Genomic DNA, 27,836 nt, shown 5'->3' with positions numbered 1-27,836 from the left:
ATTGCTGCGTGTGGGCTTTCTCTGGTTGCGGCGAGCAGGGGCTACTCCTCGTTGCGGTGCATGGGCTTCTCATTGCAGTGGCCTCTCCTGTTGTGGAGCATGGGCTCTAGCCGCACAGGCCTCAGCAGTGTGGCACGTGGGCTCAGTAGCTGTGGCTCGTGGGCTCTAGAGCGCAGGCTCAGTAGTTGTAGTGCATGGGCTTAGTTGCTCTGCGGCATGTGGGATCTTCCCGGACCAGGGCTTGAACCCATGTCCCCTGCACTGGCAGGCAGATTCTTAACCACTGTGCCACCAGGGAAGCCCCCAGTCTATGTCTTTTGATTGGGGAGTTTAATCAATTTAAAGTAATTACTGATAGGATGATAGCCATATGAAAATTCTTTTGACCCAAGACCCTCTGATAGGATCTTAGGGACCTACTAGGTATTCTGGGACTCAACAAGTGTCCCCAGGCCACATTTTGAGAACTGCTGCTCTAAGGTATTTCATCAGTATGTTTATGTTGACAAGATGTTTATGACTTGACAAAAACAAACAAACCCAAACCAAGCCTATGTTTCCAGGGAAAAATATATAATATACTCAACTAATCACTTTTGGTTAAGAATAAGTAGGAATAATTTTGCACCCCATGACATCACAGGTGTTAAAGGCATACCCTAAAAGTACAGGGGATGTAATATTTGTGAAATGTTTTTGATTCCAGGAACATTTCGAGCAGATTCTTAGGCCATAAATATTTTTCTTTTGTGTCTAGTGAGAAATTATTGGAATTTGCACAACTTAATTCCCTTCTACTTCAGGATACGAAGAGCCTGTGGCTAGGCTGGATTACTACTCCTTACCCCGTCCCACACCCCCAGGAGGGCGCTACTGTTGCATAGTAAACCAAGAAATAACAAGAGTCAGGCATTGGAGGGGAGGTTAAATTAGTGGGTAAATTCTAGAATCTTCCAACAGTGAAATTCTACAACCCTGCCCTAAAATTCATGGCTCCATTATGGGAGATGTAACTTCAAAATGCTAATTTGAAAGGAAGCATACTCATCCTCACATTTAATACTTTTCCTTCTTCCTCTTTCTTAAAGAGTGTCCAGATGGAAAGTTCTTATGTAATTGCACAAAACAAATGCTTTGGAACACAGGGCCCAATCTGAAGCGTTATAAGCCTCAAACATTTAATGTCACAAAATATTCACTTGTCTACACTTTTGCAGATATATCATGGAACTGCCGTAATTACTATTTGTAGTGGGTAGAGACATTTTGTAATCTTTTTGTAGGTCGCTTTATAAAGATCTTCCTTGACTTAGGATGGGATTATGTCCCAATAAACCCATCGTTAAGTTGAAAACATCCTAAGGTGAAGATGCTTTTAATACATCGAAACTACCAAACATCACAGCTTAGCCTCCCCTGCCTTAAACGTGGTTAGAACACTTAATATTAGCCTACAGTTGGGCAAAATCATCTAACACAGAGACTGTTTTAGAATGAAGTGTTGACTGTCTCATGCAGCTTGTTGAACACTGTACTGAAAGTAAAAACCAGAATGGTCGTAAGGGTACCAGTGGTTCACCCTCGTGATTGTGCGGCTGACTGGGCGCTGTGCCCCACGAGGGTATATCGGACAGCGCATCGGGACCGCACATCGCAGCCCCGGAAGAGATCAAAAATCGAAGCACGGCTTCCAATGAATATGTAACGCTTTCACACCATCGAAGTCGAAAAATCGGTAAGTCCAGACGTCTGTACTTAGTGAAGTATTTATTGAATGCCTACTACATGTTAACCACCTAGTTTCACACAATTCTTAAAGTAAAAAAGGCCATTCACTGCACTCACTTTGCCCTTTTGTAACGAAATAAAAGGTACTTCGTTTCTCAAGCAATAAAAGCCTTGTCAATTCACTTCCTCAACTTCAAGTTGTAGAGATGCCCAATATAAGAAACCCGTTTTTCAATGGAGCTAATAATGCAATTCTGTTGCAGCAACATAAAAAAGGGAAAACCCCAAAGTATGGCTTATGTACCACTGGAAGAGATAAAGGAAGACGTCAACAGAGGAAACTTAACGAACACTTTAATGAACGTGACTTTCTGTGCAGCCCCAAGAAGCAGAACAGCACCAAGAACTAGAAACCTATGCGTAAGTAGGTGTCAGCTCAGAACAGAACAAGGTTTCCAGCAGCTGGAGCTGGTGTGAGCGCTGAAACAGTGAGGGGAGGAAGGGTGGGTTCCGAGGTCCCCTAACGGACCTTCCCTCCAGGCTCCACACCGAACACCGCTGCCGCGACGTCCCCACACGGCACAGCGGGGGCGGCGCGCTCCACCGACTCCGGCTGCCCGCCGAGGGGGCTCCGGCCTCGTCCCCGTCCGGTGCCCGCAGCTCGGGGCTGTGTGAGGGGAGGACGCGAGCTGGGAGGACGCGCGCTCCGCGGGGTCGCAAACACTTCTAGTCCCGCAGGCCGCCCTACCCCGGAAGGAACGCGGCTGCAGAGGACACGTTCGGGCCGGAGGCGCCCCCGGGGCGGGCGACAGGCGGCGGGCGGGAAGGCGAGCAAGCGGGCAGGCGGTGACCGGCCCAGGGCAGGGGAGCGCCCCGCCGCGTGCCCGCAGCTCTAACCCCGCGACCCCGCGTCGACGTCGGCGGCGGCGACGGCTCCGGCGGGAGCGCGCGAGCCCGAGGCGCCGCGCGATTGGCCGGCCGGGCGCCCGCTCCCAGAATGCAGCGCATGGCGCGTCATTGAAGAGAGACCATGATGGCGGCGGCGCTGGGGCCCCCAGAAGTGATCGCTCAGCTGGAGAACGCGGCCAAAGTTCTGATGGTGAGTGGCCGCGCCCCCGCGCCCCGCGTGCGCTGCCTCCGGCGGCCCTGCTGCGCTCGGCCTTGGCGCCCGCCGGGCTGGCGGCCGGCCGCGGCCTCCCGGGAGCCCGGGGCTGGAGGGGGCGGCTGGCGTGGCGCAGGACTCTCCCTCCGGCTGTGCGCCTGCCTCCGTGCCCCTGGCCGGACTGTCCCTTCTCTGGGTGTCCGGCGCCCCCGCCGCGCCGTGGAGTGGGGAGCCGAAGGAAAGGGGCTTCTCGCGCCCCAGCTCTCCCGTGCGGGGTCGGGGAGAGGCGGGCGCGAGGTCGGGGGCTTGTGCGCGCCGCTGGGGAGTGAGTGCTGGCCGAGGGCTGGCCCGGCTCGGGTGCTGTTAGCAGCGCTCGTTCCTCTCGTGCCTTCGGGTCCTCGAGTGCTTTCTCCGGCCTGCAGCCACGGCTGGGCAACCTCAGTCGGCCGCACGTGGAAGGACCGGCGGGCGGGCGGGAGGGGAGTCTTAGAGACCAAGGTCATTGGGGGAAAACTTTGTCTAGTACTGAGCTCCGTGCGGGTCGCGCGTTGAGAAGAGTTGGGTCTATGGCCCTCGTTGACTTCTTTCTTCCCCTTACAGTACAGTGAACAGAGCAATTTAGTGAGTAGGTTATTTACCTACTCAAGGAGGAGGTGAGGCCGAGTCAGAGGGTAAAGCCTTCCACGCAGGGAGTAGAAGTAAGGCTAAACCATATTTAATTACTCAGTAAACTGTATTTGCTGTCTCAGTTTTGTTTTTTGTAAATCATGACTTCCGTGCTTGTAGATCTCTTTGGAAGTTAGAGGCTTATTTGATTCTTTGAATTGACACAGTCTTTCTAAGAATTGAATGTAGCCAGCTTCGTTACCTTTTTGCACCTTTTTTCCCCTTTTGGTTCGGTGTTTGGGTTATGTTTTCAAGCATCACATTTTAAAATATTTGAACTAATTCTAGCATAGTTTGTAGTTCCTTTTCTCAAGTTTTGTTTTCACACACAACACCAGGTAGCTCATGAAATTTAGCTCATGAAACTGAGAAGCCTAATTAAAAGCAGGATTTACTTGCTGCATTATGAGCAAAGTTAGGTGAATCCTAAATCTTACTTGGCTAGTCAAATTCATAGAAACAGTGTAGGATGGTGGTTACCAAGGGCTGGAGGGAGGTGAAAAGGGGGAATTTTGTCACAAAGGCTGACTTAGAGAACGTTTTCAGACTCTTGCAAGTTAAGTCCAGAAAAAAGTAGCTACTATTCCCCCTTAATACAAAGTTCTTAAAATCTCTGACTTACAGCATTTCCTGAAATATCTGAAAAATGTCTAGGAGCTAGAGGCCCCATTTTCATTAGACTTTGGAAGGAGTATGTGACCCCCAAAACACTGCTTTAGTTCTTAGGTCGATAAGGTAAAAACGTGCCTTTCATCATTGGCCTGAGTATTAATTAGCATTTGTGCTTGCTAGGACCTTCTCTCTTCCCCGGCAAAGCTAGTTTTATCACTTATAAAGGAGTGGCTGAGAAGAATCGGAATACTGTTAATTGAGTGCACATTACCTGCCAGATGCTGTGCTTGATGCTTTACATACTTTGTTAATCCTTGCAGCCGCCTTACAAGGTTGAGAGAGAGCTTAAGGTGGCCCAGGTTATGTAATTACTAAGTGGCTGAATTACGTCTAGAACTTGCATCTGTCTGGCTCTAATACTCGCTCTCTTTCTACTCTACCTTACCACCTCTCATATGTGTTGTATAGGTATCATTTACGTACTTTTAAACCTTTCCAGAAGAGAAGAGTATTGAAAAAAATGTTATTAAAAATAGGAAATTCCTGGGAATTCCCTGGCGGTCCAGTGGTTAGGACTCCATGCTTCCACTGCAGGGGGCCCGAGTTCCGTCCCTGGTCAGGGGACTAGGACCTCACAAGCCTCGAAGCACGGCTGGAAAAAAAAAAAAGGAAATTCCTTTTTGGAAGTGTCCACTTACTATTTAAAAATGTGGAAGAGTAGCACTTACTGCATGATTTCTCAGTATGAAAGCTGCATTCCATTTTATTATAATTAATAATAATAGCTCACATTTTATTGGGTGCTTACCGTGTGTGAGGCACTGTGCAAGCACTTTGCATATATTACCGTATTTAATCATCAGTAACTATGGTAGCTATTACTTTCATTTCCATTTTATGGACTAAGGGACTGAAACATGTAGATGCTAAGTAATTTACCCAGAATTTCAAGGCATTTAGTAGAGTGGGGACTCCAGCTCAGGTTTGTCTGTTATCAGCCTGTGGTTCTTGGCCTATGCGGTAGTGGGACTAGAAAGCAGGTAGATTAATTAATTTGGGGATAGTTAAGATTGTCAAATCTCCTTCAGTTACTTAGCATTAGAAGATTAAAAAAAAAAAGAATGGGTGATTGTAGCATTTATCGGTCTGTGGGTCGGATGGATATCCATCTGAAGAAATTTTTTTTTTTTTTGGCCGTGCCACGTGGCTTGTGAGATCCTAGTTCCCCGGCCAGGGATCAAACCTGTGCCCCCTGCAGTGGAAGCGTGAAATCCTAACCACTGGACCGCCAGGGAAGTCCTTGAGGAAATCTTGTTTGTAGAAAACTGCTGTGTATTTTAGCTGTTAATATGTTTTGGAATTCAAAGTAATTAGTGATGTCTTTCACAATTATTTTTGCTTAATTTTTCCATTTGGTAGTCTGTATATTTCTTTCATGAAAATCAGCTTGGAGTTTTAGTGTGTAAAACAATCTCAGGAGATCTTTTCGTGCAGAGTCTTAGGGAGTTCACGATGGGTATTAGAAGGAAATTGTAAGTAAATTTTTGGATGCAGAGATACATTTTTGGTAATAGGGTTATTTTTGGTAATAGGGTTTATAGCTTTTATCAGCCTCCCTCAGGAAATAGAGACCCTGAAAAAAAAATCTAGTTTAAGTATTTTGCCTTCCATTCTACGGATGGGGAAACTGAGGTTCAAAGAGATAGAAGTGACTTGCCAAAGGTAGGTCACAGAACAAATTTGTGATAAGAGTGATCCAGAACCTAGATCACCAGACTCCCATTTTAGAACTCTTTTAAAGTTTACTTACCCAACCATGTTACTTCTCAAAGTCAACATATTATAATACTATAAATGTTAAATTTTATTGCTTGATGGGAAATTTCAAAATGTGTTTTTGGTTATTGCAGTTGCTTCACTGTGAACACCTGTATTCTTTCCTCTTTAGGTTATTGGATAAGCTGCCAATAAAGTAGTATATTAGACCTTTAGAGTAAAAAAGATATTTATGGGATTTATAGATGTAGGTCTCAACATAAAGCCTGATTCCCCCCCCCAAAAGTAGTAATAGGGAGTATTTTCTGTACATGTTTGTGAATACTGCTTAGTCTTCTGATTCAAGACAGTGAGGTTACTTGCTGGAAAATAAATTTGAAGGTGAACAGACTAGAATGAGGAAGGGCTTTTGTAAATTAGTAACAGTATGCACGTGACACCATCTATTCTGAAAACAGTGTGCAAATGGAGCGTTGTTTAAAGAGGTCTTGAAATTTTCTTTTCCAAAAAGATTCCAGTTGTGGGCTTCTGCTTAAGATACCTAACCATGCGTCTTTTGAGAGGATATTAAATACATACAGAGTAAGTAAAGTGGACCACACTTCTGTGCTGACATTCTCAGCAGTGAGAGAGTGTCTCTGACTGTAAGAACTTATAGCAGGTTACAGTTCCAGAGCTGAGAATTTGGTGTTGCTGATACATTTTATGTCATTTACAAATTAGGACAGTAATACCGGAACGTGTTATTTTAAAGTACATCAACAACACACAGTGTACAGAATAAAAAGTGTTCCCTTCTTTCCCCACTCTCCGTCCCCCTTCCTAAGCAATCTGTATTAAGTTTGAATGTACTGTGACCTTATTTCCTATGCTTTTACAATATACATTATGTAGTGCTTTTTGTATAAATGATACACTGTAAATATTATCCTTGATTTAAAAAAATCTTATCAATGCCTTTCTGAATAGTAAGAAATTCAAGCTGTGCAGAAAGGTATATGGGGAAAGTAAAGGCTCCCTAAGCTCCCATCTCCTCTCTTCAGAGGTCACTGTTCCTTGGGTATCCATCTTGAAGATCTCTGAGCATATAAGAGCACACATATGTCCTTTTTTAAAATAATCAATCTATTTATTTATTTATTTATTTTTGGCTGCATTGGGTCCTCACTGCTGCACGCGGGCTTTTCTCTAGTTGCGGCGAACGGGGCCTACTCTTCCTTGCGGTGCGCGATCTTCTCATTGCGGCGGCTTCTCTTGTTGTGGAGCACAGGCTCTAGGCACGCGGGCTTCAGTAGTTGTGGCACAGGGCTCAGTAGTTGTGGCTCGCGGGCTCTAGAGCGCAGGCTCAGTAGTTGTGGCGCACGGGCTTAGTTGCTTTGTGGCATGTGGAATATTCCCGGACCAGTGCTCGAACCCGTGTCCCCTGCAGTGGCAGGCGGATTCTTAACCACTGCGTCACCAGGGAAGTCCCTAATGTATTTTTTACATAAATGAGATGGTGTGATCCATATCCTCCTGCACTTTTCTTTGTTGATTTCATCGTGGATGAATTTTAAAGAAGTTTATTTCCATTTTCTCCTTTATGTGAATAGATATAAAATAAAGGATGTGTTAGGATTTTACAGACACCATAATGGAGAAACCTAGTATTCTTTTGTTATTAATATTGCATTTGTTTGAACCATAAATCCAAAGAGTGATTTATTTATTGTCTTAAATGTCCTTGGTTTTGCTCCCCTGTCTCCCTTGGATAAAGGGTTGTCCATAACGAGTGTGTGCAGTGATAATATAAAATAATGCAGAGCACATATGTTAACTGATACTTTATAGGAAAGTAATTTCATATGTATGTTAATTGATACTTTATAGGAAAGTAATTTCATATATTTGTTTTAAAGCTGGAATGGATTTAAAAAATTTTTTTAATTTTTTAATTTTTTTGCGGTACGCGGGCCTCTCACTGCCGCGGCCTCTCCGGTTGCGGAGCACAGGCTCCGGACGCGCAGGCTCAGCGGCCATGGTTCACGGGTTGCTGCTCCGCAGCATGTGGGATCCTCCCGGACCGGGGCACGAACCCGTGTCCCCTGCATCGGCAGGTGGACTCTCAACCACTGTGCCACCAGGGAAGCCCTGGAATGGATTTTAATAAATCTAAATGCAACTTTAATGAGAGGGATTCATGATTGGTTTTCATGGCTTTTATTTTGGAATTTGGTTAACATTTTAAAAGCATCTGCAAAAATGTAGTGCTGTAGAAAAATTCTTACCATCTTGTTTGATTCACTTATTCTGCAGCATTTCTTCAGTATATGTGTGCTGGGCACGATGCTATGTATGCTGAGGAGACAGGAGAAACAGGCCTTGTTTTCAAGGAGAACAAAAGTCTAATGGGGAAGAAAGGCAAAACTATTAGCAAGTATTAGGTGATGTTATAATAGGAGCGTATGCTGCTGCTCTGTGCGAGTACAGAGGAGGGACGTCTATCTGAGGCTGAGATGGGACCTAGAGAGGGCTTCTCAAAACCTAGGTGATCCTTAAGCTGAGACGTGAAGGACAAATTGGAGTTCTCTAGTTGCATAGGGGTGCTCCAGGTAGAGGGGTGTATTTGTGTGAAGGCCTGAGAGAACCAAGTGCAGTGTGTTTGGGGAATAGTTGAGTATTTATTTAGTGTTTCCTGAGCCCCTTGTATGTATAAGGTATAATGCTTTGTGTGTGTGTGTGTGCGTGCGATCAATAGTGCACGTCAGGGCTTCCCTGGTGGCGCAGTGGTTGAGAGTCCGCCTGCCGATGCAGGGGACACGGGTTCGTGCCCCGGTCTGGGAAGATCCCACATGCCGCGGAGTGGCTGGGCCCGTGAGCCATGGCCGTTGAGCCTGCGCGTCCGGAGCCTGTGCTCCGCTACGGGAGAGGCCACAACAGTGAGAGGCCCGCCTACCGCAAAAAAAAAAAAAAAAAAAATTGTGCACGTCATAAAATTAATAATTTTGCTTATAGCATATACTTTTCGTATTGAAAAGATTCATTGTATCGTGTAAGCATTTTTATTTATTTCAACCTTGTCTTTTCATCTCTGCTGTGGCGCTAGATATTAGACTGGCACTAACAGTTCTTATTCTCAAAAAACTAGGTAATGGGAAATTTTTATTTAAAATTCAGTTTAATTAAATTTGTATTTTTCAGTTGGATTTGTGTCAAACTCAGCTAACTGGAACATAGCCAGTGATCCAAAGAAATGTGAAAGACGTTTGAAATCATCCATAGACACCTAAAAGGCAGTTGATAAAATTTAACAGCATTTTATGATTAAAAATTCAATAAACTAGGAAATGATAAATATATGATAAAAAATAATTATTTGAAACCACCAATAAATGGAGATAGTCTTAAGAGTAAAATAGGGAGTTCTAATAAAACTATTTATTATTCAACACTTTCTGAAGGGGAGGGCCTAGCTGATACAGTAAGATAAGAGAAAGGAATAAGGGACTTCCCTGGTGGTCCAGTGGCTAAGGCTCCGTGCTCCCAGTGCAGAGGCCCGGGGTTCGATCCCTCGTCAGGGAACTAGATCCCACATGCTGCAACTAAGAGTTCACATGCCGTAACTAAAGATCCTACATGCTGCACCTACAAAAAAGAAAAAAAAAAAAGATTCCGCATACCTCAACTAAAGATCTGCATGCTGCAACGAAGACCCAGTGCAGCTAAATAAGTAAATATTGCAAAGAAAAGTAAAAAGATCATAATTTGCAGGTGATATTCAGAAAGAAGAAATCGAAGGAAATTAACTAAACTATTACTAGAACCAATAATTGTTTGGTAAGGTGGCCAGATATAAGGCAAATCAACCAATTGTAAGATTTCCTTTATACCAACAATGGTCAGCCTAAAAATGGAAAAAAAAATCTCATTCTGTTAAGAATAAAAACTGGAGGAATAAACTATAGGGCACTATTTAATAAGAAATATACAACATTTTTGTGACAAAAACTAGACAGCTTATTTGAAGAATGTAAAAGAAGATCTGAATTAAATGAAGGTTATGTTCCTCAATCCAAAGAGTTAATCTGGTTAAGGTGGCAGTTCCTTCCTCATTAGTCTATCTACTGAATGTAATATCAGTAAAAATCCCTCTTCTCTCCTCACCCTTTTTTGAGGTGGGAGAAAAGCTTGACTGATTAATTAGAAAATATATATTATCTGGAAGAGCATTGCATGACAGTAACAAAAAATGTTAAGAAAGAGAAGAAAGGAGGGTTTGGGGGAGTTTGTACCAGTTATTGAAATGTATTCAGAAGCTACAGTAATTGCAGGGTTGTGGTGCTGGCGTGGAAAAAGAATGGGAAGTTGGAATAGAATAGTACAGAAACAGACCTGTGATTGAGATGATATTTCAGGCTGTGACTGTATGGAGATGGACAGCGTTCGTGGACGCGTAGCAGGCTGCAAGTTTGGAGATGGTCTGGAGCTGTGTTACAGGAGCCTTGAAAGTCTGCATGCCCTTTGACCCAGCTGTTCCACTTCTGCCCATTCATTCAGCCTTCCGAAATACTCGCACATATGGGAAAAGCACTTACTGTAGTGTCTATATACCTTGCTCTAGCAAAGAACTGAAACAGTGTGAATGTCTAGTTGGAAGAAATTTTGGTAAATAAACCGTGGTATTCTGTATAGTGGAATATTATGGAACTTTCAAGAAATGTGGGTCTAATATGTGATCGTTTTTTTGTTTGTTTTTTAATTTTTTGGCTGTGCCGCATGGCATGCAGGCTCTTAGTTCCCTGACCAGGGATCAGACCCGTGCCCCCTGCAGTGGAAGTGTGGAGTCTTAACCACTGGACCTCCAGAGAAGTCCCAAATTCAGGTTTTGCTTTTTGGAACTTTCTGGAATTTTTTTCCCCAAATATTTACCCTCTGTAGTTGGTTGAATCCACAGATGTGGAACCTGAGGATTCAGAGGGAAGATGATAATTATTTACAAGTGTAAATTGTAGTACATTTACAGCTCATGATTCTTGCAGAACATTTTTTCTAAAAAGATTGAACTCTTCACATAAATCAGTTTCATGTGAGTTTGAATTTAATTTTAGGTGTAAATTTATGAATATTTTAATGTTCCTGTGACAGTTCTTGTTACTTTCAGAGGTTATACAAGAAACCACAAGTAGCTTAATGATTTGTATGTAATTAAAAACACTCATTTATGTATCCTGTGGTTGTGTCTTCAATTGTAGGAAAAAAGTAAAATTGTCTTCCTCATTAATAAATGGTTCATACAGAGCTTTATGTTAAAATAGCATTCTTCTCCATTGAATGTGACAATCTCTAAATTTAATTTCTATTTCTAAATCTGTAGATGGTTGCTTTGCTGTAGCAGTTTGAAAATCAGAGATTCTTTTTTAAAAATATTTGTTTATTATTTGGTTGCACTGGGTCTTAGTTGCGGCAGGCGGGCTCCTTAGTTGCAGCTCGCCAGCTCCTTAGTTGCAGCTTGCCAGCTCCTTAGTTGCAGCATGTGGGATCTAGTTCCCTGACTAGGGATTGAACCCGGGCCCTCTGCATTGGGAGCACAGAGTCTTAACCAGTGCGCCACCAGGGAAGTCTCCAGAGAGAAGAATCAAACTTTTTGAAAAATTCGAATAACTCCCTGAAATGCTTTATTGTGGTGTCCATTTTTGTTTTGTAGTTTACTGAGAAAGTTTACTGAGTTCCTGTCACAGTGCTCAGGCTGGAGAGTTAATGTTTGTGCAGGTGCCTCAGGGACATGGACAGGCAAGCTGGCCTCGCCATGGGTCCGGGTGCTGCTGCCTGTTTGGGCCCAGCTCCCACCCCAGCCACCTTGACCCGGTGCCCCAGGCTGCCTCGAGGCACGTGCACGTGTGCCTGGCCACCAGCCTGTCCGCACTACTCCCATGCATGCTCCATTGTCCCATTGGCCTTCGCTTACAAAACACAGGTTCAGAGATAAAATGATTAAGAATTTCAGGGTGGTGAGCCGGAGTACCGCGTTAAGCATGGGGCCCTGTGGAGAGTTGGGCCCCATGCTGCTGCCCTGGTCACACATTGAGGAAGCTGCCCTTGGGCTGCGCAGACTGGGCATCAGTCCCCACACTGGATCTGCGCCCTCCTGCCTGAACCTTACCCGCATGGACTCCCTCGGCTTGGAACACCCTTCTCCCTCTTTTGCCTAGTTGACATTTAATTTTTCAGATCTCAGTGTAGGTGTTTATTTTGACAGAAAAGTCTGACCACTCTGAACTAGATTAAATTCTCTTTCCATGGCACCATTTGCTTTAGTAACATTGATGGCATCCACAGTTTTATGCTGCTTATTTGATTATATGATTGACTTCTCTGCTGGATTGTAAGCTCCGTGGGAACACGGATTCTGTTTGTTTTTGTTTATCAATGACTCACTGTTGTGTCTGAAGCATCTAGCACATTGCCTGGCACGTAGTGGACATTCGATCGTAATTTATGGATGGAAATATGCTGTAAGGGAAGGGTTCCAGAGACTGATTACCCAGGTTTGAACTGAAGTTTTATTAGCGCTTTCTCTTTGTGAGGCTTTGGATAAGTTTTTAATCTTTTCAGCTTCTTCCTTTTTTTAAAAAAATTTATTTTATTTATTTATTTTTGGCTGTGTTGGGTCTTTGCTACTGTGCGTGGGCTTTCTCTAGTTGCGGCGAGCGGGGGCTACTCTTCGTTGCAGTGCGCGGGCTTCTCATTGCGGTGGCTTCTCTTGTTGCGGAGCATGGGCTCTAGGTGTGCGGGCTTCAGTAGTTGTGGCTCGCGGGCTCAGTAGTTGTGGCGCACGGGCTTAGTTGCTCCGCGGCATGTGGGATCTTCCCGAAGCAGGGATGGAACCTGTGACCCCTACACTGGCAGGCAGATTCTCAACCACTGCGCCACCAGGGAAGCCCATATTTCCAGCTTCTGAGGACCCTTCTCCCATCTCTTTTTTTTCTGCATCAGCCACACCAGTTCTTTCTCCATCCTTCCCTCTCCTGTCCTTGGTCCTGTCACAGAACCTTTCATACACTGTTCCCTCTGCCTAAAGCGCTCTTCCTCTCTCTCACCTGATCCTTCAGGTCTCCCCATAGTCGCTTTCTCAGGAAAGCCTGCCTTAGCTTCTCAGAAAGGTGAGACTCACCTGTCCTATACTCAGATAACACCTGCCCCATCTGGAATTTTACATTTATTTGTGTGGTTAATTAATGAATGTTGGTCTCCCTAGCTAGATGCTAATATGTGTTAGTTTAGGGACCTTGTTTGCACATAATAGTTGCTTGGTAATATTTGTTGAATGAAAGAAATGAATAAAGGGGGAAGGGAGATGAGCCTAGGGAAATGGGCAGGGGCTGGGCTATCTAAGGTCTTATTTGCACAATAATTAGCTTGGACTCACCCTGTAGTGTGACATGTCAGTTCTGTGGTTTCACTCTGACAGCAGTGTGAAAATCTGATGTGAGGGAAGCAAGATGTGAGGTGGAAGACCAGTTAGGAGGCTGTGAAGTTCTGCAAAGAGATGATGAGACTCTGAACAAAGCCAGGGTGGAAGGGAATATATTAATATTCTTAAAAATTTTTTACTGCTAAGGTGACTCTTATGGTAAAAGAGAGTGAATATATATTTGGGGGGAGCTAGGGAGTACCCCAAAACAGCTTGTATAAGCTAAAATTTCTCAATTTTTATCTTAAAAAGTTAATAGAGGAACTTCCCTGGTGGTCCAGCAGTTAAGACAGCACGCTCCCAATGCAGGGGGCCCGGGTTTGATCCATAGTCAGGGAACTAGATCCCACGTGCTGCAACTAAAGATCCCGCATGCTGCAACTAAGACTTGGCACAGCCAAATAAATAAAATAAATATTTAAGAAAAGGTCAATAGAAGTTTTATTCTAGTCCATAATATATCCATGTTTTAATATAAAATTATTTGACCCCAGTCTTGCTGGTCTATCTATATTTTGTGGATTTGTGGCAGGGATTAGAGAACTAATTAGAAAACAACAGTAGTAAGATAGTGACCTAATCAGATAAGATGTTAGAAAAATCACCCTATTGCTAGACTAGGCAGCACACACGGAGCAGTGTTGACATTTAGGAATTGAGCAGCAGTAGAACATACAGGGTCTGGAGCCAGACTGTTTGCATTGCTCTTGACTCCACCCTGTGACTAGCTGTGTGACATTTGGCAAGTCACTTAACCTCTATGCGTCTGTTTCTTCATCTCTAAACTAGGAAAATAATTATTTCCAGGGAGTTAACATGTAGATTAAATGATTTCGTTTACATTAAAAGGAAAGTGTTTAGAATAGTGCCTCGTACATAAGAAGTGCTGTATAAGTGATAGCAGTTATTTTATTTATTTATTTATTTATTTTTGATAGCAGTTATTTTGCACATTAATCTATCACATAACATCGCATCAAATCATATGAATCTAGGTAACCTTAGAGTAAGCACTCTGTAAATATTTGTTGAATTAATTAAATTTCTTCAAGAGTAGTGTCTGCTGTATCTGCACTCTCCAGTGTGGTGGCCAGTAGCCACATGTGGGTGTTGAGCTCTTGAAACGTGCCTTGTGCAGAGGAGGAACTGAATTTTTTACTTTAATTAATTTACATAGTCAGTGGGGGTAGGGGTTCCATATTGGGCGGCGCGAGTCTGGAGTGTGACTGTATCTCTTTGCGTTCATCTTCTGCTCTGTGAATACTGAGTCCAGGTTTCAAATACTCCTCATGGGTCCTGTCTCTACTCCTGGTTGTTACATGCTCACCCTCAAAATGTGGTACTGATTCTAGACATCAGATGAATCTTTAATACATTTTCGCTTATTATTCTGATTCTTCTTCCTGCTTTAGAATCATCAAAACAATACTTTTGAAAACATTGATGGCATTTAATGTTTTATGTATGTATGTATGTATGTATGTATGTATGTACGTATGTATGTATGTATGTCTGTCTTGGGTCTTTGTTGCTGCGCACGGGCTTTCTTTAGTTGCAGCGAGCGGGGGCTACTCTTTGTTGCGGTGCGCGGGCTTCTCATTGCAGTGCCTTCTCCTTTGGGGAGCACGGGCTCTAGGCGCGCGGGCTCAGTAGTTGTGGCACGTGGGCTCAGTAGTTGTGGCTTGCGGGCTCTAGAGCGCAGGCTGAGTAGTTGTGGTGCACGGGCTCAGTTGCTCCGCGGCATGTGGGATCTTCCCAGACGAGGGCTCGAACCCGTGTCCCCTGCATTGGCAGGCGGATTCTTAACCACTGCGCCACCAGGGAAGTCCCAATGGCATATAATATTGATGAACAGAAGATGACCATACTTTTTGCTTCCTAACTGTGAGTCATTTTTATTTTTAGATTTATAGACACCAGTTAGAATGAGCAAGACAATTTTTAAATTATCTTTGTATACACACCTGCCTTTAGCATTTATCCTTTTTTTTTTTTTTTTTTTGCGGTACGCAGGCCTCTCACTGTTGTGGCCTCTCCTGTTGTGGAGCACAGGCTCAGTGGCCATGGCTCATGGGCCCAGCTGCTCTGTGGCATGTGGGATCTTCCCGGACCGGGGCACGAACCTGTGTCCCCTGCATCGGCAGGCGGACTCTCAACCACTGCGCCACCAGGGAAGCCCTAGCATTTATCCTTTAATGAACTGTATCAAGCAAACTTTTTACACAGATATCGTAAGAGAGTAAAAAATATTGTCATACCCTTTTAGCAAAACAAATTGGTTCCAGTTCTTGTCACAGAATATTGGGTAATAAAGTAATTCTACCGTAATGACTGACTGGATAAGAATACCATGTTTCCTTTTTGTCCTTGGAAGTATATTGTTCATTCACTGATTCTTGAGTTTGAGAAAATTCACCTAGGGCAGGGTTTCTCAACTTTGTCACTGTTGGTGTTTTGGGCTGGGTTGTGCATTGTAGGATGTTTAGCAGCATCCCTGCCCTTTATACACTAGTTGCCAATAGCACTCCCCAGTGTGGCAACCAAAAATGTCTCCAGACACTGCTAGATGTCCCTTGTGGGATAAAGTTGCCTCAGTTGAGAACCACTGATCTAGAATATCATCATCTCAAGACTCAAGTTCTGAGGTTATACTTACATGATTAGTTTTATCATCATTAATGGAGTTTGTCCATTAAAACTTTCTGCAGTGATAGGAGTGTTCTGAATCTGTGTTGCAGTGTGGTAGCCACCAGCCATGAGTGCTGTTAAGCACTTGAAATGTGGCTAGTGCAGCCAAGGAACTGAATTTTTTTTTGTTTAATTTAATTTTAACAAATGAGGCTAGTGGCTGCTGTTTTGGACAGTGCAGGTTTAGTGTGCTGCTGTATGTCTTTTTGCATTCAGCTTCTTACTTATCTCTTAATTGTGAAGTGCCTTTCCTTATCAATTTTTTTCTCTTTGTCATTATGGGTAGAAAATTCTCAATTCTCAACACTCTTCAATGAAACCTTAAAAAAAAAAAGACTACAAAGGTGGTGTTCCCAGATTTCATTTATACCTTGTTGAAAGATCATATTATACTCTGAGCAATGTAGTAAAAAAGTTGAAGATAATGTAATAGTGCTGATTTATTTTTATTTTGTTATTATATTACTTTTCTAGGTGATTTTATCATTTCTTATTTATCTTTTTAATAAATTTATTTTATTTATTTTTGGCTGTGTTGGGTCTTCATTGCTGCGCGCGGGCTTTCTCTAGTTGCGGTGAGCAGGGGCTACTCTTTGTTGCAGTGCGTGGGCTTCTCATTGCGGTGGCTTCTCTTGTTGCAGAGCACGGGCTCTAGGCGCGCGGGCTTCAGTAGTTGTGACGCATGGGCTTAGTTGCTCCGCGGCATGTGGGATCTTTCCGGACCAGGGATCAAACCCGTGTCCCCTGCATTGGCAGGCGGACACTTAACCACTGCACCACCAGGGAAGCCCCCATACTCAGTATTTTTGTAGATTATATTCCATTATAGGTTATTACAAGATAATGGCCGTAATTCCCTGTGTATCCTTGTTATCTATTTAACGTAGTTCTTTAATGGAAATATTTTCATTTTTATCTAGAGAGCTGTAGAGGGTGCTGTATCATTAGGAATAGTAGTCTGAACTGGCTTTAGCTAATTATAAGAATTCCTTTAGGCAAGAGATTCAAAGTTAATTTTTCTTGGATTTACTTCTTTTTTTTTCTTTTTTACTATTTTAACTGAAAGTAGAGTAACTAATGTTGCATAATTGATATAGTTTATAATGAATATTAATTACCTGGTTACGTTTTTCATCTTCCAGAGTCTTTGAATACAGTTGAAATGATGGTTTCCCCACTTTATATTGGTTACAATAACAAAGGTTTATTTTCCTGCCACCTACCCTCACCCTCCCCTCCCCTCCCGAATTGAGAAATCTGATATTTTGATCTGTATGCTGTATAAGCAATCTCTTCTCCTTCCTTCAGATGGGTCTCAGTGAGGTCAAAGATAACCTTTGAATGTATATTTTAGGAATGTATATTTTAGGTACACCTGGTTCAGAAGAGTATTATTATCTTTGGAAGAAAGGCTATTAGAACAAAATGGAATTTAAAAACCTGAGCAGACTTTTAGAAGCTGTTTTTGTTGAGAGAGAAATCTGGCTCTTCTGGCTGATTAATTTATTACTCAGAAAGGAGTTTTGTAAACTCCAAACTTTGCTGTTCCTAATTTTTCTGGTTTAATAGTGATTTTAGAAAACTTGAGGTAGAATTATCTGATAATATTTCTATCTTAAAGGATTGTTTTTAGAAGTCAATTTTTAGTAACTTTGGATTCAATTTCACCAGGGCTGAAGAATAGAAATTATTTGAACTTGGTCAATTTAGATGGAGTGGTATATTTCGGAATAAAAGGCAATGAGTAGGCTATGTTTTTTTAAAAAAAATTACAAAAAAATGTTAAATAAATAAATATATCTTTCTTAAATGTAGGCAACTTGAAAGGATTCTGATCCAAACCTTGCCAGGAATTTCTTTCTTTTCCCTGAAATTGTATTTTAAATATTTATCATGAAGTTTAATACTATAGTTACTTAAGAAAAATTAAGCAAGAATTTGTACTCCCGTAGTCCCCTGAAAGTGAAAATATTTCTCTTGTTGTGGGTAAAAGGATTGCTGTTGTTCAAGCTTCCTTATTAAACAAGTGTGCTCTGTGTTTGTGTTTGTTTTTAAATCTCAAGGCACCACCTTCCATGGTTAACACTGAGCAGCGCCAGCATGCTGAGCACATATTCTTATCGTTTAGGAAATCAAAATCACCATTTGCAGTTTGCAAGCATATTTTGGGTAAGTGTTTACTTTAAAAATACCTAGTTTTTCTATCTTGAACTTTAGATATTTTAAATTGCTTTAAAAATAAGCAGGTTTGTACAGTTATAATTTTCCATTAATAACCATTCCACTGAAGTGGCTTTAAAGATATTCCATAAAGCCAGAGAGAAGACTCTGATTTTGCTTTGGATTTTTCTTCCCTAAATAAAACATTCAATAAGTTGTTTTATTATTGACCGTAATATCAAGGCTGTTAATGGTGGGAGGAAAATCTAATGTTTTTTCTGTTGTTTTCAAGTATGATATCACTTACAGGAAATGTACTATAATGTATCCCAGTGTTTTAAAATTAAGATTATTTTTTTGGGTTTCTACAGTTTCTTTTAGTTGTTTTTTCATCGTTTTTTAAAAACCATATAGTTTGTACTTAGCTCGCTTAGCGAATATTGGTCAGTTCTGTGTAGGATCTGCATTGTGTGTTCTAAAATGAAGCATTGATTTTTACTCTTGTAAAAAATGTTTTGTGAGTACCTTATATCTGACATATGTATGGAAGTGATCTCTTTCCTTTAAAAATTATCACAGAAGTCATAACTTATTCAGAGATGGCATTTTCTCTGCCTCTTAGGTATTTTTCAATAATAGTTAAGAGATTTCATTGGTTATTGTTATTTTATAGTCTGATAATTGTTGGCTGTTTTTCTTAATTAGAGCCACTTTTTTTGTAACCCATATTGAAGGCTCTGAAAGGAAGGCTATTTGAGTTGTCCATGACCACAGAATTGGTTAGTTCAGTTAGGAACTAAGCTATCTGACCTTTTATCCTTGTGCTTTTAGGAAGACTCATCTGTAGCCGCCAGCACTCTGGTTTCTGGATGGAAACAGCCTGCCATTCCAGCTCTGTGTGCGGAGTGCTCCCCAGCTCAGGGCTGGGGCGAGGACTGTGGGGCTCAGTGGGCAGGGCCAGGCACCAGGGTGCCTGCGGCCTGGAAGCAGCTTGAGGAAGTCACTTCACCTCTCAGGCCCTTTTTTCATCTGTGAAATGGGGATAATGATGTCGTTTGCCTTAAATTGACTTGACTGTCTTAAGTCGTAGTGAGGTGCAGATGTAGAAACATATGAAAGCACTTTGTGAACAGTCATGTCAATGTCACTGCCCCGTTACTTCATTTCAGACGGCCTTTGAACATCGCTCAGTCCTCTGCACGTAGCTAGCATCGGCGGTAAAGGCGGCCTTGTCTCCTTCAGGAGTTAGATCTTACATTAGAGAAGCAGTTTAATAACCACCTTTAATTCTAAATGAGGCGGGGATTTTTGTGTTTTGGGTTTTTTTTGAGTAGTCTGTTTTTATACTTGGTTGAATCTGCTTCTGGCACTGAGAAAATTTGTTACCTTGTGGAGAACAACTCGGTGTTAAATTGAAAGAAGCAAAACTAACCATCGTTAAGGAATTAGGGGAGCCTGACTTCATCCTTACTGACTTGAAACTGTTCAGCATTAACAGACGTAGAAAACCTCAGATGATCTGAGTGTGGCTTTTGTGGCTGTGCCTGCACTGCATAAACAGGGTCCCAGCGGTGTTTCATCTGACTTCCGACTGACTGTGACTCAGTTGTCCTTCTAGGCTAGCTGGAAATACCCAATCTAAGTGATAAGTATGTTATTAAGAGTGTATTTGCTTATACCGCTCTTTCCTTTTTAGAGTATGTATATTTTATGAAGAACTATTGCTTTGTTATGATGTGAGCTTGTTTTAGAATACTTTTGTTTTCCTGATAAAAATTTCTAAAGAATAGTATTGCTAGTTCCAGCCACGCTATTGGAAGCAGTTTGGGTTTTGAGACATTAACTGTTTAAAAGGTTGGGTGCATGTGTTACAAGCATAATCATTAATGTACTGCAAAGCCTTGTGTTACATTAATGTTTACATCTAAACTTCACAGAAAATCTTAACTCCTTACTCAGTTGCCACCAGCCCAGAAAGGTTAATTCCTCTAAGAAGACTTCTCATGCACGTGGCAGTCGATCGCAATCCAGAATTTTCACATTCTTATTTCGGGATTATAAGCCATTTTTATAGAATGTCTGGGTGATAGATTCTAATGAAGGGGAGACTTTCTCTTGGATGCTTCCCTTTTCTGGCCTCTTAAAATTCTTCCTTCTCACTTCTAACTTAAGTTTTATTATGTTTCTCATTTTATCTCATTTCCTTCTCGTCATATTCTTTTGTTTTCACTGTAGTTTTAATTTCTTTGCTCTTTTCTGTGTGTTTGTGTGTGTGTGTGCGTGTGCATGTTGCATGCTTGTGCGTTTTGTTAGAAGAGCACTTTCAGACTTCTTGGCCTCAGAAGTCTTTGGCACTTAGGAATTTACTAGTTTTGTAGGGTCAGGCGTTCCTCAGAAAAACCTGTGAGTTCTGCTCTTGTTAAAGAAATACCCCCAGACTTTGAGGGGTTGGTCCAGCACTTCTGGAGCTAACTTAGCAGCTTTCTTTTGCCCTTTTCTCAGGGAGAAAAGGATTTCTTTCATTTCTTATCTCAGGTAGCCGAGACAAAACAGAACGAGCCTGAGACTTATTACATTACTGTTGGTGTGCGTGTGTGTCACTGTGCAGCTTACGTTGCCTCTGCTTTGGACAGGAACCCCAAGGCCAGAGAGGGGGGTGTAGTTGCTGGAAGCCAGAACGCAGTGCTTTTCCTCTCGGCCCTTAACTTCACTCTCGCTTTAGTCTTCCTGGCTCTAATTTCAGATGGCCGACAAGATACATGTGAATTTTATTTATGTAATTATTATTAAAGAGTTACTGTGGTAGGAAGTGAAAGCTTCCTGCTAAAGTGGCTTAAACTAATTTGTCATCTAAACAGTGTCCTAGTCAGTGGGAAATCATCCCTAAGAGTATTAGAAATTCTAGATGAACTGTGAGTTCTGCACAAGGACCTTGCAATTTTGAGCATCTTTCCAGCAGAGAGCAAGAATAAGGCTCCTGTATGTGTCAAGTCCTCATCTTCTGCTGGCAGGCTTCCAGAGTTCCGGCGAGCATCTTCTGCACATTTCTGTTATGTTTAAGTGCAGTTTATGAAGGCCAGTGGCAGTTTTTATGAGAAAGTATAATTTATTAGGTTAGGAAAACTTTTAAATTTGGAATCTGGCTTTCTTTTTTTCAGATTCCTCCATTCTTAGAGACAGTTTCTTATAGGAATAGTAATTTAGAGATCTTCATTTGATACCAAACAGAGAAATCTAAGGAAAAGAGTTATCTTGAAAACTTCTGAATGTGATTTACTTTCTGTAATTGTCCCCCTACTGTCCCCTGCAAAAATGGGAAGGGGGCAGAAGAGAGCTAGGCTGTAAGCACAAGGAGTCAGACGGGAGTGCGTTTCATGGCTCACAAGAAGCAGGAGGGTGTGCTGGGCCTGGGCTAGTTGGCGCCTGCATTTAGGGCAAGGCGCGTGTCACCAGAGGACATCAGCCAGCCACGTGGCCTGCAGCTTCCTCTCACAGTCTCTTGGTGCGTCAGTTTCTTCAACAGTCCAATGCAGGGATCGGATTAGATGATCTTCGGAGTTCTATTTCTAAAATTCTGTGAGTCCCTACAATTTTGCTTCCTTGTTAAAATCCATGGTTAAGAATTTCAGGTCCTTAAAATGTTTACTATTTCAGTATAAAGTGCAGATAGGCAAACAACCATCATTTTCTTTCAAGAAGAGGTTTATAATAAGAGATGATTTGAATTACCTTTATGAGGCGGTACCATATTTCTCCTTAGTGAGCGAAATAGATAGACCTGGTTTCTGTTTGAAGTCCTCTTTGAATAAAACACTTTTTTTTTTCCTCCTGGAACTTTAAACACATCTTTTTTTTTTTTTTTTTTTTTTTGCGGTACGCGGGCCTCTCACTGCTGTGGCCTCTCCCGTTGCGGAGCCCAGGCTCCGGACGCGCAGGCTCAGCGGCCATGGCTCACGGGCCCAGCCGCTCTGCGGCACGTGGGATCTTCCCGGACCAGGGCACGAACCCGTGTCCCCTGCGTCGGCAGGCGGACTCTGAACCACTGCGCCACCAGGGGAGCCCCTAAACACATCTTTTTATAACAGGTTTACATTTTTGGAAGCTGTTGCTTTATTTATTCATTATATTTTAAGGTTTCTCAATTTTTGTGAGTTCTAATTACCATCTCAATTAGAATTCGTGTCAAGATGGCATGGACTAATCAAACTTAAAAAAAAATAAAGGTCCAGATTGATTCCTCTTATTAGTTTTAATATGTTCAAAACTCCTGTGCTGTAGTCTAGTGTGATAGGAATTGATGTAGGCATACCTTTTCTCACACATTTTTATAGAAAATTGTGTCAAGATCACTTGTAATATTTTTAAATGATCTGTGCTTGAAATGGAGAGAAAATGATGTGCCTGCCTGTATCTTCATGCTCTTCTGAGAAGTTCTTGAAGGTGCTATTCTGTGCCTAGAGGTATTTCTCGGGCTTCCAGGCACTCCTGTCTAGTGATCTTGGCAGATACCCAGGAGTTGAATCAGACTCTGCATGGGTTTCGCATGATGGTTATTTTGTAGAGCTTCAAAAAATTTCTGCTTTTTCTTGACTTCATTTTGACTGTTTCTCCCTTTTGATAATGCTATTTGGAAACTGATTGTAGTGGTATTGCTGAATTAAAGAAAAAATAGAAAATTGATGTAAAATATTTCTTCAGTATGTTAATTTTCTATTTTTTCCCCCTCCTGATTCAGTTCTTAGTTCGGATACTGTAACTTGCTAGTTAAAGCTGGATCTTTCTGAGTGTAGCTTTGGGATTTTACTCAGTTTGATCAGTATTGCAATCAGAAAATGCGCAAGAACTTCTCACCTTGTGTAAATGTGATCCCCCCCCCCTTTTTTTTTTAATTTTGAGAGAAAGAACATGAACATGATTGTGTTTATTTCTGAACTTGCTATTGGAGATGGGCCATCCTGCTGAAAGCTTAATTAATTACTGAACAAACAGATATTTTAAAACAGCATGGCACCTCGCAGATAGTAATGTTCAAAGACTAGTTTATTAGATACTTTTCTGATACAAAGTTCTGTTTTGCACAGGGTGAGAATCTCTTAGGAAATTTTCTGATTGCTTTATATTTTTATTTTATTTTTTTTAAAGCTGTGTTATTTTTTAGTTCTTCATGCTTTGGAAGTAACAGTTGAAGAGAGGTGAGGAAAGTTTGTGAAAATTGTGATCGGTGATTAGCTGCCACCTGCCTGAGGTGTCTTCTGAGAGGAACTAACCTCTTTGTGGTGCTAGAGCAAAGGTCACTGGATAAAAAAGGAACAGGTAACCATCTCATTCCTTGTCTGAAAGTTCTCTTTAAAATTAACAAATGCAGAATGTTCAGGGGAAGGTGAGCTGCTGTTTGAAGAAGGTGTCTGTTTCCTCCTTAGAAACGAGTAAGGTAGACTACGTCCTCTTTCAAGCTGCCACAGCCGTCATGGAGGCCGTTGTCCGCGAGTGGATCCTCCTGGAGAGAGGGAGCGTCGAGTCACTGCGCACATTCCTCTTAACCTACGTCTTACAGAGGCCTCAGTAAGTGCGCAGGGGAGGCGCCGCCAGACGCTTCCCTGAGCCACCCTTTGGGATGCTTTTTCCTTTGCTTTTTAATGATTGACATTTATGGTTAAGCTCTGTGTGGGCTTGTATTTTAAAAACCCACACACGATTGTAGGTTGTTTTGGGACTTAATGAAAGAATACTTTTTAATTTAAGCTTGGGTCACTGGGTTTTGTTTCTTTGAAGAGATTGTGCTTCGATGTTAGGGTTTTTTGTTGTTGTTTAGTTCCGGGATTTTGGTTATAAATAAAAGTTGATCTTTGACTCTTGTCGAAAATCCTTTATACTTAACTTGATCTTCTTTTGGTTCTTGGTATGTATTATAAGACGTAAGTGAGTAGCCAGGAGGGTGAGGGGATATCAGGCACCATTATCAAACCATATGTTACACATATATATATATGTGTCAGTACGTAGAAACGTGCATTGAAAAGGTTGTAGAAGAAAAAGTACCAAATTCTTTAACGATTTTTTTCGGATAGGGGATCAGATTTGAGGAATGGGATGAAAGTGAATTTTCTTTTTATATTATACACATATTGTTTAAAAAATTTACAAGATTGTGTGTATTCATTGCTTGTATGATTTAAAAACAAATGAGGAAAACTATTAGCTGTACAACTTTGGGAGAAATTCATTCACTCTGTACCTTTTTTTTTAAAGTCCCCTTAATTCCAAGTTGTCTTCTAAGACGAGGCAGTGTACATCGTATGTATGCAGTTTGTGCCGTTGAATACTTTTTTCATAGATACTTATTTTCACACTCAGTGAAGAAAATGTTACATAATCAGAAATGCTGGTAATTCGGAATGTTGGTTGATGGTGATAAAGATGCATAAAACTTTACAAGTGAGTCGAGCGCGCTGTTGCGCCTTTGTTCCTGCTGACTTCACTGGCAGCCTCTGAGTTCATACTATTTAATAATAATTACTGGCATGACTTTTGCACTCAGTAAAGTGCTGATAAGTGCTTCACATATCGAAAAATGTATGAGAGAAAAAAACCAAGTGTTACTTAGCCTATTAGCATTACAGGTTTAATGGACAGCGTGTTCCAGGGATGAGCAGGTGTACATATCTCTGAGTGAGGGTGTGGCTTATTTTTTCTGATTTTAACAGAATAAGGAAAACTTGCCCCCGTTTCAAACCTTTCTTCTCCTTCATGCTGGTTTTCTTCCTTTATTTAAATTTTAATCCGTTGTTTAATGAGCCCTTTTGGGTGGATACCAACTTGCCCTGGATCTGCTGATTTATCACAGCCCCACCTCCACCCCCCACTGAGTTCGGCCGGTTTCAGCTGTGTGTATGCATGTCATCTCTTGTGTTATCCAGAATCATCTCACCGTAATAATTTTGATTCAGGAGTTATTTTAGAGTTGATTGTAGGGTTCCACATTGAAATAGTTCACTTATATATTGCCTCCCAAACTCTTTCTTTTTTTGCTGCGCAGCTTGTGGGATCTCAGTACCCCCACTAGGGATTGAACCTGGGCCGTGGTACTGAAAGCCCAGATTCCTAACTACTAGGCCACAGGGAACTCCCCCAAACTCTTATTTTGGAAAAAAGAAAAAAAAAAGTTTTCAGCCAAGTTGAAAGAGTAGTACTGGGAACACTCACGTGCCCTCTCCTTAGTAGAGGCTCAGCCAGCATTTAGTGATACTACATCCCTGAAGACTGCAGCCTGTCTCTCCTAAGAGATCATCTCAATACTCTTGATATAATTACTGTATTTATGTTATTTAATATAATTCTGACCTCATATTTTGATATTCCCAATTTTCTGAAAAATGCTATTTATATCCTTTTCCTCCTTTATAGGTTACTTTTTTGATCCAGGATTTAGCCTCAGATTACGTGTTGTATTTAGCTGTTGTGTCTCTCTTTTTTTTTTTTTTTTTTTTTTTAAATTTTTTTGTGGTACACGGGCCTCTCACTGTTGTGACCTTTCCCGTTGTGGAGCACAGGCTCTGGACGTGCAGGCTCAGCGGCCATGGCTCACGGGCCCAGCCGCTCCGCGGCATGTGGGATCTTCCTGGACCGAGGCACGAACCCGTGTCCCCTGCATCAGCAGGCGGACTCTCAACCACTGCGCCACCAGGGAAGCCCCCTGTTGTGTCTCTTTTAATCTAGAATACTTCTGCCTTTTTTTGGTCTTTCATGACACAGACATTTTAATCTTGTAGAATGTCCGGCGAATGGATTAGAGTCAAGTTAAACCTGTTGGTGCTCTGTGTAGGTAGAACGCTGCAGGTTATACACTGTAGGATGCTAAGTACGTAAGGGTGTGTACTTCCCATTGCATGCGTGGAAGTTTTCCTTTTCTATTTTTTTCCTCCTAATTGTGATTAAAATTTGCACAGAGTGAAATGCAGGGTACACTTTTTCATTTTTCTTTATTTTATTTTTTGGCCACACCGCATGACATGTGGGATCTAGTTCCCTGACCAGGGATCGAACCCTCACCCCCTGCATTGGAAGTGCAGAGTCTTAAGCACTGGGCCACCAGGGCACACTTTTGTAAATGCAGTGTGGCATAGTGGTTGAGAAGGGGACTGTGAGTCCCCCTTCTGCCGCTTAACTCCATGACCGTGGGCAAATTATTTAACCTCTCTGTGCATTTATTTTCTGATTATTAAATAGAGTGAATAACAGTACTGATAGTACTTTACTAAAAAGATTGTGAGGATTAAGTGTACTAATTTTTGTGAAGTTAGTTTGTATAAAGACAGGTCATAGGCACTCAATAAATGTTGGGAATTATTATTTATTTTCCTAGTAATTTATAATTTTTGCCAGTAACAATGTTTAAAGCTAGCTTTATGTACATTTCTAGTAGCAGTCAGTGTGTTTGAAACTATTGTGTCCCCTCAAAAGTACGAATATTCCCTTTGGTCAGTTCACATTCTTGCACACAGTAGGATCTTTGCTTTTATTCCCTTAATGAATGCTTCAAGTCTGTTTTGAAGGAACACTTTTCGTTCTTGACAGAGCGAGACACGTTCGTTCGTTTGTATGAATGTCTGGTGAGTGCGTGCTACGCGGCAGGCGGCGTGCTTTTCTGTGGGACTACAGCAGCCTGCCCGGCGCGGCGTGCTTCGTGTCGTGTGAAGTGTGAGGGAGCCCTTCTGTGTATTGACCAGCCACGTGCAGAGAGTGGCGTTTACAGGCCAGGAACTGAAAGAGGTTCGGTGTAGCTGTGGTCGTGAGAGTGTGTGGAGGGGCAGCGGTGAGAGGGGAGCACATCCCTGGCCATGCAGGGCCTTAGAAGTGGGTGGCCATCTCGCTTATGTCCAAATGGGGACACCTTTCAGAGTAAAAGAAAGCACTGTTCATCATTGTTCTGGACAGCAGGTAAATTGGGAGTGCCCCAGGAAGGCTGGGATGGGACCCACTGCTATAAGCCGTGTTAGGGAATTTGGGTTTTATCCCGAGGGCATGTGGTGCTTGTATCTGTATGGCATTCTAGAGGCTGGATTATAAAGTTCAGGGTTATGTTTCCTGAGCCTTCTTTTTAAGAAACCGTTGTGAAAAGGCAGTTAAATCCGTGTGCCCTTGTGGCCCAACGGCCCTTTGTAGGAGGCCTCCATCTGAGATGGGTGCTTCTGCCACCACACTGAGGGACAGACATGAACATTAGACATGAACGTTTACAAAGGTTTAGAAGAACGTGTATGTTTGCATAGTGTTGTCTCTTGACTAGCTAGCATGTTGCCTTTCCGTGTTAAAGGGACTGGATCTAAGGTGACACTGCTGGTTGGAGAAGGAGCTTAGGCCCGAATGTGTCTCGTAACTGGTAGAATGTTCATCTGGCTCTTAGTGAGCTGATAACCCCGCCCGGAGCTGCTGACGCTCACGTAGCGCTTAGTGCGCACGGGGTGCGGTGTTCAGAGCGTGTGATTCTTGTGACAGCCCTGTTACTGGTATCCCCATTTCACACGTGAGAAAACTGAGGCTCTGAGTGTGAACGGTCTTGCCCAGGGCCACATAGCCAGTAGTAACTGGCGTGTGGATTGGCACCCAGGTCTCTGGCTGTGGAGTCAGCGCATAACCAGGGGCACGCTACCTTAG

The 27,836-nt window shown here is 42.3% G+C and overlaps 1 protein-coding gene across 1 annotated transcript in view; it reads left to right on the top strand.

Moving 5' to 3' along the window:
* The first annotated feature begins 2,733 nt into the window (after positions 1 to 2,733).
* The window catches only part of XPO4 (exportin 4), a 112,389-nt gene continuing 87,286 nt past the window's right edge, over positions 2,734 to 27,836 (top strand). The window contains exons 1-3 of the mRNA XM_081214526.1: positions 2,734 to 2,827; positions 18,086 to 18,191; positions 23,603 to 23,744. Of these exons, the coding sequence (XP_081070652.1) occupies positions 2,759 to 2,827; positions 18,086 to 18,191; positions 23,603 to 23,744 (317 nt within the window). The 5' untranslated portion in view covers positions 2,734 to 2,758. The remainder of the gene's footprint in view (positions 2,828 to 18,085; positions 18,192 to 23,602; positions 23,745 to 27,836) is intronic.

This window comes from Mesoplodon bidens, assembly GCF_964165515.1.
Source record: "Mesoplodon bidens genome assembly, chromosome: 17".
In the NCBI taxonomy this organism is placed as follows: domain Eukaryota; kingdom Metazoa; phylum Chordata; class Mammalia; order Artiodactyla; family Ziphiidae; genus Mesoplodon; species Mesoplodon bidens.
The sequence above is the reverse complement of the archived record's forward strand: the minus strand, read 5'-3'. Positions and strand labels throughout refer to the sequence as shown.